Raw genomic sequence first — 10,728 nt, 5'->3', positions numbered from 1 at the left:
TTTTTTTGTCTATGATCCATCTTTTGTTAGTTCTTGGGATCTTTTGGAAAATTAATTTAATGTTGCCAGAACTCAATAAATTTTAACATAGCTATTGTGAACAAATTAGCTCAATATATTTGAAATCTCATAGCCTTTGTTAAAAAAAAGGCAAAATCCACAATCAAACAGCAAAATATAAAAACGACTAAAAATCGTGGCTGACCTCTTGGTTCGAAAGTGGAATTGTAGATATGTCAGATGATTTTAAATATTAAAACTTTTTCAAATATACATTTTTTTCATTAAATCGAGCTGCACAACTCTTTTGAAAATTTCTCGGTTTAAAAAAAGAAAATAAACTCATTTGCTCAAGCAACTCATTGTAATTCTTTTGAATTCTAATTTAACCCAAATCGTTCTTCTTTGCCGTAAAACAAATCGGTTTATCAATGGATAAGATATTTTTTATTAAACAGGATATTTTTAAAGGTTTTGCAGTTAATTCACATCATTAAAACTATTAGGTTAATAAAGGTTCATAATATTTGATACTCTAAGCAAACCGCAGTTGAACAAAATTTTTTGAATTTTTGTTAAAACTATCACAGTGAGCTCTTAAGGATGAAAAGATGAATATTTACAAAGCATGTGTACACTGAAGCAAAATTTAATTGAATATAGTTTTTGATGGTAACCCTTATGATGAAGCGCCATATTTCATGTGGTCGGCTAATTTAAAAAAAAAGAATTCGAGCTCAAAAAGAAGTTTATATTGTAGCTGACTACATGAAACAACTGACTATAAATACAGGTTTGTAAAGGAATCATTGTAATGGAATTAAGTTTAGATATTAAAAATTTTAGTTATGAAACTTTCATGGCTGGCCTTCGGTGTATTCAATATGGATTACTGTACAAATTCAAAGCTAAACAAGGATAGCAGTTTGCTTTGCATAGAACACATTATCAAGTTTTTTTTTAATTAATCGAGAAACTATATATTCAGAAATGTACAAATACTATGTGCACAGATAAGTGGTAATGGTAAAGATAAACAAACCAAACTGTTATTATGAGGAGAAATACTACCTAGAATTGAAAACAAATTGATATGCTTTGCTGCAAAAAGACATCTGTGCTTGTTGTTGCTTTTCAAAGTTTTTGCTCAGTCCAATTCCATGAATTGATTTTGGACGTCAACCCCAAGCCACACAAGAAACGTATTGGGAAAGTTGTTCTGGTTAAGTCTGTAAGATTGCCCTGGCTCGAAGCATTTCTTGAAGGACTCTCGAAGTTGATTGTGTGGTGCGTACATTAGACACAAAGCCAGTTTTTTGGTATTCTCGTCCATCAAAGCCAAAAAATTGCGTCCAATGTTAAAAGGATCGGGTTTTAAGAATTCGGTTTTTATTCTGTCAATAGTCTGGTTTTCGAGGTTTTTCTTAGCGCACTCTTTAAGCTGCTTATTTTCCTCGTCAGTAAGGTCACGCTGAAGTCGGAACTGAACTTCGGATTGAATGTCATCAATTATAAATTTGACCAAAGACCATTGAGCTTCAACGAAGCTGTTTTCAAGAAGGAAGGGTATCCAATCGTGTTTCAATTGTTTCAGTGCTTCAAAAAAACAACTTGGCATTGGAAGCTGTTGATCTCTTGTCAGGGATTGTAGATCATTTTGATTGAGAAGATCGAAATATGCAATATTTGGGCCCCCGAACACCTCAGATTTCACTTTCAGTATTGGTTTAGTCGTTAAAGCAGTATCAAACTGGCATTGAATTTCAAGCGGTCTGAAGCTGCAATTTGTGAGCATCATTTCTATTTTTAGTGTTCTCGCTTTCTGAAGAAGGAATGGGCCTCGATCATCGACTGAAATTAGACAACAAAAACAATAAGAACGACGAAAATCAACAAAACTTGAACTTCGGTAATCTTCTAATAAGGCCTCGGATTTAAGCTAAGATTTTTTTGCAAATATTTAACTCTTGACGCTTTAGCCTTTGATTTTAACTATTCCTGTAGAATATGAGCTTTTCTGTAATTATTTCAGCAGAAGTTGTACCAAAACAGAGAGTATTTCAGAAACTATCCTACAACCCTGATATCCGTAACAAATCACAGAGTTGGGGATTTGGCTAGATGCTGTAAACAAAAGGAAGAATTTTTTCCGTCAATCGTTACCACAAGAAGAATACTCGGGCTTTTACTCAGACTCGCTGGATTTCTTAACACAAAATTCGTTGAAATTGATTTTTACTACTGTTACTGCAGTACACCTTTGTTTTCAAACTACGAGTAAAAATTTATGTTTTTAGCTGATTTCATGACTCTAAAAGAAGTATTAAGGAACTAAAGCTATTTTTACAGAACCAAAACTTGGAAAAAAAAGAACTAAATATAACCGCTTAGATTAGAAAATAACAGTTGTTCTGAAAAAAAATCTTGTGAACTTATTTTATTTCAACAATCGCAAAAAAAGAACGAAAATACGTTTAGGCGACATATTAAGTCATTGATAAAATGAGTCAATTTTATTCCTTTTCTGATTTTTATTGATTGAAATATGTGAATAATTTCATTTGTAACAAAAGCAATTAAATGAATGAACGAACACATTGTATTTCATCTGAAAGTTAATTAGTGCATTTTACGAGGTTGAATTTCATATGTTTTTCTGAGAAACAATATAGGAAAATTACATTTGGCTTTGTCTTAAAATCCCATCAAAACAACCAAATATTATACTGCAGCAGAAATTACATATATCTCATCAAATCAATCAAAACCAAAAACCACTTGCCATTCTAGTTTGAGAAAATTTTGCCTACATTTTTACGCATATTTGCGCCATTCCAAACTGTCCGAAGAATTGTAATCCACAAAATTTAAACTGAGAAGCTTTTTCTAAATTTTCATTTATTTTTCGTCTATTTGACCAAATTTACGTAATACATAAGAAAAAAAATTTAAATCCATTTTCATCCCAAAAAAAATTAGCGTATTTAACTGTATTCTTAGAGTATTTTGAAAATCATTGCTTCAATTCGTTGAAAAAACTCAGGAATTTAAGAACCGGATAAAAATTAAACCGGATAAACTGGATTGCTAATCAGGCAATATTGGCAAAAAGATAACGCTTGCACCAATTGCTCAAAAGGAAAATCATTACTTATGAAAAAATAATGATGTGTGAATTTTTTTAGAGATTTTTTGAAAGTTTTTAGACAATCGCATTCTTCTTCTTCTGATTTGGAATGAAACCAGAAACTCTGTTAATTTTATGTTTTAATTCAAATTTGCTTGTCGGTCGTTTAGCAAGTGGATTTTTTATACAATTTTAATTAGGTTATAAATATTTTCTAAAGAGTTACACACCCTTAATAATTAGAGAAATTGAGTCAGAACAATCAAATTTTTTGTCGGCATTTTGGCAATTGGATTCAAATTCTCATATATTCGATGTCTAAAAAACAACATAGATCATTATGATCTGTTTGTACATTTATATTTCGTTGACGCCAGCAAAATGTTATGCGTTAAAAATTTGTGTGCAGATCCTACAAAAATTTTGTATGTAGGACCACTTTCATTTTGGAACATTTTTGAAATCTTGTAGGGATTTCAGTGATGTTCAGACACCAAATTGCGCGCCTATCCAGTGCTCAGTTTGAGCTCGTGATGATTAACTAATGAAGGTAAACCTGCCGAAAAGAGACCCAATAGTTTATGGGCTTCGATTTCGATTTTTGCTTGATTTATTACCTGCTAAAGCTCTGAAATATGGAAACTGTATTTATTTGTTGCATATTTGTTTTTTGTTGTTCATTTCATGATGTTTGGACTGTTTTGTACTGGAATGTTTTGTGTGGGACTTTTTCTATATGCCCCAAAATATCAGCGCTTACCAAAGTTACTTTAATTTATAAACAATTATATAACTTGTTACCTTCTAGCTCAGCTGCAAACTTAGAAGAGCGATTGGGGATGTTGTCAAGCTTTGTATAAAACCAGTTAGGTTTTCTCAAATAACTGAGCCGCTCATCCTCGATGTCAAACTTTCCCCATCTGATCTCGAGGTCAAATTCGTTCGCACGTGGATTAGTTGGTGATTGTTGTTTTATCTTTAGGTAAAATTCATCTTCAGTGAAGAACTGGCCGGCTTTCGATCCAATTCCAAGAGCACTCACAACCTAAACAACATGAATTGATAACAAAACTGCTCATATCAGGGCGAAGCCCTGAGTGTTCCGACTGCCTTTTAAGGTCTATGGAGCAGTGATAGCATGAAAAAATTGAATGTAATAAAAAAATTAATAAAATTTGAAATTTTGTATGAAAATAATCGCCTCACACGCCATATAAAGTACAAAAGGATAGATTTTGCTCCTTGTAACAAATCAATTATGGCAAATAAGCTTCGTTAAACCAATTTGGAACAATTTATAAGACGTATTAACCCTCCGCTTACGCGTTAATAGCGCGAAATATATCGCGCGTTAATTGTCCCAAATTGGCCAAAATGGCAATCTTTAAACCCCCCTAATTTTACGAAAAATAATCACAGGTAAAATATCTTTTCAAAATTAAGCTCATCTTAACAATACCTTTTGAATGATATGGAAAAATTCCGTCAAAAATGGCTAGCTAAAAACTCGAATTTGTCTGAAGAAAAAAAACTCACCCCGAGCACAAATATTCCGTTACTTTTGTTACGAAAATCGGAACAAAAATCTTGATCAAAAAATAAGAGAAAGATATCGCCACTAATTGCTGAGGCAAACTTACTGATTCGTTTTCATTCAAGAAGAGCCCAATATCGGAAAACACTGTCGTTCTTATCTCAATTGATTTTTCCGACAATTCTATTGTCCGTCGCTGTAGACTTTTATCATCACGTTTGTATTCTTCAAACAGTTCTCGCTGTTTTGTCGAGAGGGGAAAACGCACTGCTACAGGGATGAGAAAAACGCAATCCATTGGTTGCGTTAGTCGAAGGATGTCTGTCAACATTTTCCCCTGTAGTTCAACTTTATCAGTTTTTTTATCTTGGGGGTAGGTGATGCTATCTGCGGCTAAGTCAAACATTTCATCTTGAACTCCAAGAAACTCCAGAGATATTGGTCTTTCTCCGATTACGCATCCTCTTGGAAACTCAACAGAGACCAAATTTTGGCCATTTTGCTTGTTGATCCTAACGATTTTTCCGCTTGAAGTTACTCTGGTTTTTAGCATGTGTCTTGTTTCAATCGTCGCTTCAACTGTTTCTGTATCCAGCCTAATATCAGGCAAAGAGCAATCAGGAAGCTGGAAAAAAAAATCATTTTCTACGAAATGTTTAGCATAAGCATGCTAATCATTTTCTACGAAATGTTTACTTATACATTGGAAGATCAATGTAGAACGTTGGTGGTCAATGCTAAAATCATTTATCATGCGTTGCTCACTAAACAAGGACCATTTTGAATCAACGCTGCAAATGGTCATTTTGCCAGAGATGACAACCGATATTGAGAATAGCTTTGTTGAACACTAATTGTAGTTTCATCCAAAATGATTCAATCAGTTAATAGAGCTAAGAAAACATTTGTAAATTTACATTTCAAGACTTAACTGTTCGTTATTTGAAGTTCTTGTGTGATTACAGACTTGATTTTTTCTTTTTACTTGAGCCAAATTAGCAAAAAGTAGTTTGGATAAAGTTCAATTTATATCCCAAAATTGTTTCAATTGCGCCAGAAACTTTCAAAGCTTATATTGGTTCAAAAGCAAACTATGTTAATCTGAAATATTCTAGCCAATCAAAAATTTTTTGGTTAAAAAAGTTTCAGGGTCTAGATATCTCTTTTCCTCTTCTTTTAAAATATTTCAGTTATCCAGGTAGACATTCCCAAGTACGTTGAAAATCTGTTTTGTATATTAATTTCAAAATTATTGCCTGAAAAAGCACTTCCTAGAGTTTTTGTTAAAAAAAGAAAGAAAGCTACCTGTGAAACAAGTCAAGCTTTGTGCGAATAAAGCTTGCTCAAGTTGCAATTTTGTCACTGAGAAATTTTAGAAGCTAAATAGTCTCAATGTATAATTTTGAACCATAAAACTTTCACAGATATTCAAACAAAACATATAAAATAAACAAGACTGATCATATCATGGCCAGATTCTGAGTTTTGTTTTTGCGTTTCAAAATGTTGTAAGCTAAACATCATTTTGTTATAAAAAATTGATCATCATTTCTGATCTAAGCTTATGATACAAAATTAGTGGAAACACTGTTGCATTCATGTAATTTAAGCAAAGTACAAATGATTTAATTATTGAGTTACACAAAAGGATTTAATTATCGCATTAAAAAAACCAAATTGCGCGCTTGATAGATTGAAGATGATTTTTTAAATCTCCGTCTATTGTACCCTCACCTACACTTTTCAGCCATTATTAAGTAATTTGAATCACTGTTTTTTCGTTTGTTTCCATTTTTTTATATAAAAAAAGCAAGATGTACTCTTTTTATCGAATTGAAATTGTTGATTAATGATTCAATTCGCAGGTCCTCTGCAATTTTCAAGGTGATCTTTCGTAAGTTAGTCATAGCCTACTATGGGCGTAGGTTATAAGCGCTCTTTATCAAGATGTATCTCAGGTGAAAACTTTTTTCAAATTTGAACTCAAGCCTAGAAAATTTCTGGTTAAAAAAAAACAAACAAAAGTGGGCACAAATTTTCTGTTTTCTACCTCAGAAGTTGAATCAACAAGATATTTTTCTGAAAAGATCAAAATTGAAAGAATTCATGCAGTTATAATTAATTTTTTTCAACCCCCAGTCTAACTACTTAAGTATCAACACTTTCACAACCCAGTCTAACTACTTAACCCTTCAGCCCAACATCTTCTTTTCCGCCTTGTCCTTTATTTGTGGGCAAAAGAAATAAATAGTTTTTTGCAATATTTTATAATTTTTTAATCAAAGATTCGTAGAAAAATTGTTTATTGAAAACTGATTGAAGGCCAATGTTGAGCAGACAATTTTGTGAGCGGACTGTAAGTCCCATGTAATTAACCAAATTAATAGTGACTCCTGAGCTAGTCGAACTACAGTGTGAAGGATTTTGTTTTCTATGTTAACGGCTATCGTAAAGTATAGTACAAAACAAGCACACGAGCCCGTTTTTGTTCTAACTTTTGAAGAAAGTAACAAAACATTTGTGCTCGGTGTAGGTTTTTTTCTCCAGGCAAATTTTGATTTTTTAACTAGGCAAGGTACAGTTATCTTGAACTCAAACTTGAAAAAATTATTCACTTGAGAGTATTTTTTGTTAAGTTATGGGGTTTTAAAGTTTGCCAATATGGCAAATTTGGGACAATTATCTTACCGAACAAAGCAATTTTTTAGTCAAAATTTTCCGAAAAGAGCCCAAAAACGAAGAAATTTTCAAAACGAGGACCCGCCCTTGGCTTTGTTTCCAGGACCCAGGGGTAGATCTAGGAGCTTCTGAAGGGGGTCAAATTCTCAAAAATTGTTCGAACATTTTTTCGATTTTTTTAGGCCGACCAAATTGATTTTGTGAGCTCTTCCGAAGCACTAAAAAGACACTGTTTTAGCCGCAGGCACAATTTTGAGAAAAAAAAAGGAAAAAGGCGTTTTTAGCCTTTTTTGGAAAAGCTAAGCAACGTGCCAATTCCTTTCGTTGCCCGATTATTTCCCGTGATTTCAGATAGCTCATGATGCTTTTTTCGTATTCAAGTCGTTGTTCGTCGATTCGTTCTAACTCTGCAAGGGAGTCAGAATCTAGCGACCAGTCGAATTCTTCACCGCGTAAACCAGTTACTGCTCCTGTATGCATATCTTGTTCGATCAAGATTCCACAGACCTTAAAAAGCAGTCAAAATTTCAGGTCTTTGTCCTGATACGAGCAGTGTTGTTTTGCTATGTGAACGGTTATCATAAATATAGAATAAACAAGCCTTGTTTTTTTCCCTCAATTTTGTGATCTATTTTTATACTGCTTTTTCATACTATGTTAACCTATTTCAAAAGTTTTTTCATTGGCCAAAAAATGTCGAAAGAAAACATTCTGAAAACTTTTTTGAACTCCTCGAGAATTCTAGATCTACATATGCCTAAAATTACAAGATTGAATTTTGCAATATGTTAACCTTATTTTTTTTGTCGACTTCGTTAAGGCTGACATCGCTCGTCGTTGTCTCCGTACTCAAACATTTGTTTCTTACATCTTTCCAAATATGACTCCTCCGAAAGTTTTTTGGCGCAATTGGACGTCTGGCAGACCATTTGAAGAATTGCTGTTCTCCTATTTCTTTGGCAATTTCTTTAGCCTCACTAACTCCTTCGGTCAAGACAAGTAAAGACGTACTTAATATGTCTGTTGCAAATTTCTGATTTGGAAGCCACTCCAGTGCTTCCAAAGCACAGCGAATAGAGAAATCGTTCAGGTTTATAAGGCTTGACATTTTGAAAATCCAGTATTCGAGGATGTCAGTTGTATCTGATCTATCTTCTTCAATTGTCATCAAACTTTTCTGCGCGAAGTCAGCTAAGCAACGTGCCAATTCCTTTCGTTGCCCGATTATTTCCAGTGATTTCAGATAGCTCATGATGCTTTTTTTGTATTCAAGTCGTTGTTCGTCGATTCGTTTTAACTCTGCAACGGAGTCAGAATCTAACGACCATTCGAAATTTTCACCGCGTAAACCAGTTATTGCTCCTGTATGCATATCTTGTTCGATCAATTTCTCGAGCAAAGAATCATTTTCATTGAAACTGTCATTTGCAATCCTAGTCCTGATTTCTCTTATCAGTTCGTAGCTCCGATGCCAGAACGGGTATATCCAGATTGCCATAAGTGAATAGGAAATAGCGTAAAAACCACAGAATTCGAGCGATAATTCCTCCCTGTTTGCGTCCATAAACTTTTGTGTCCATGCGCTCATGCAATTCAAAAATATTTCGCTGTTGTTGGTCAGAAGCTTAGCCATTTGTTTTGGACCATTTTTAACGGACATTGTCACGCTTTTTTTGTCAATAGTTTTTTCGTCACGCATCGTGATCTCGCAGCTTAGATAAAAAGCAATGTTCTGGTACAATTTAAGAGCATTGAATGGGTCTTTGAGACGATTGAACTCGGTTGCTTTTGATTTCCACTTCTTCCATCTACTACTGGGTCCCGAAGACGGAATCTGCGTTTTCTGTGTCCAAAGAGTTTCTGCAGCAAGTTCCATTTGATTTGGTAATTTGTTCTGAGTCTGCTCACGTAGAAACTGATTCCATCTGAGAAGATAGTTGAACTCATGATAAACGTTAGCATGGAACAGATGAACTTCAAATTGATTAGCAAAATGGTCAGACTGAAAAATGAGATATGTGCTCCAAAAATATTCCACCGTGTAAAAATGGAAATTCCCAACATCGCCCAAGATAAGTACACGTGTAATTCCACATTTAATTAGCTCTTCCAGGTGTTCTTTTTTGTAGACATCGTGTAACTGGAAAACAAGATCACCTCCGGGTCCTTCGAGAAGATTGATGCCTTTTATTTTTGGTTGGCGAATTTTCAATTGATTTGAGTGGGTTATCAATTTGAATGGCATAAAGTTGTAGTAAATGGTCCCAACGATTAAACTTTTTCCCGATTCAAGATATTTCAACAACTTTTCCAATTCCAGTCTGATCTTTGTGTTTTGCGCCTCTTCCTCCTGTTTTATGTTGTCGTTAGTGTAACCAGCGTTCTGAACAATGGCTAATTTTATGGTTGCTCTAGTGATCAAAGAAAGAAGCCCAGTTTGAAACTTGTTCCTCTGGTTTTCGCTGATGTTTATCCACAGCAAAACTACCATCACGCGAAATTCAACATTATTCATTTGCACATCTTCAAAATTGAAGAAGCAAACTGAAGGAATTGCACTACTCCACGAGTAAGGTACAAAGCCTCTCTGTGTCTGAATTTTGCTTTCGATTAGCTCTGACTGAATCCGATCTAATAAAGTACTCGGGATGTCTACAGCAACTGGTAAAAAGTTACACAGGTATGTCATTTTCAGGTACTCTTGTATTACCGAAACGGCATTCTGGACAAACGCAGTCTCAAAATCAGAATAATCACTTTGTATTTGTGACACCAGACGAATATCTGGCTTGTCACCTGGGTAATTATGAGAAGTTTTGATTTCTGCTTCATCTTTGTAAACACTTGGAAAAAACTTCATCCAACTGTCTGCGAATTTCGAAATTTCTTTAGTAGATCTAAGTGAAGCAGAGAGATTCAAGGCGTCGAATTTGAAGGTTTCGGGAACATTCAATAGCTTCAAATTTGATGTCAATATGATTAGATGCTGATTTTGATGGGATAACAAATTACTCATTAGTTGAGCATTAAAATTGTTCAGTTTGTCACGAGGGTAGCTACAAATAGTGATATTTTTAATAATTTATTCGAAATAACAAATTATTTCAGTCATATATTTGCTAAAAAAAATTGAAATGACCAACTTGGGTCATTTCAGTTTATGTAGCAAAAGCATCCTCAATATCTATATGAGATCAATCTTGAAGATTGATCTCATATAATCAAGATGTTTTATTTCTAGGTGATTCTAGGTGGCCAGGTGATTCATTGCAGGATATACAATTTTGAGCTTCTCAGCCTTTTATTTTATTCTTTATTGGGTTGGCAGTTAATTACATATGACCAGGGGCGGATCTAGGATTTTCTCGAGGGGCGGGAATTTTCAAAA

General features: G+C 34.1%; 1 protein-coding gene across 1 annotated transcript; it reads right to left on the bottom strand.

Annotated features, from left to right (window-relative positions):
* Positions 1-766: 766 nt before the first annotated feature.
* On the bottom strand, positions 767-10,307 carry LOC134845966 (uncharacterized; the record flags this gene model as incomplete). The annotated part of the gene is given in 4 exon segments (XM_063863111.1): positions 767-1,851; positions 3,929-4,172; positions 4,768-5,286; positions 8,134-10,307. Coding segments are annotated over 4 exon segments (3,641 nt in total), but the record flags the coding sequence as incomplete, so codon positions are not given.
* Between the last annotated feature and the right edge of the window lie 421 nt (positions 10,308-10,728).

The sequence above is a fragment of the Symsagittifera roscoffensis genome, chromosome 5 (genome assembly GCF_963678635.1).
Source record: "Symsagittifera roscoffensis chromosome 5, txSymRosc1.1, whole genome shotgun sequence".
Lineage (NCBI taxonomy): Eukaryota > Metazoa > Xenacoelomorpha > Acoela > Convolutidae > Symsagittifera > Symsagittifera roscoffensis.
Note: the sequence above shows the minus strand (reverse complement) of the source record. Positions and strands in the feature narration are given on the sequence as shown.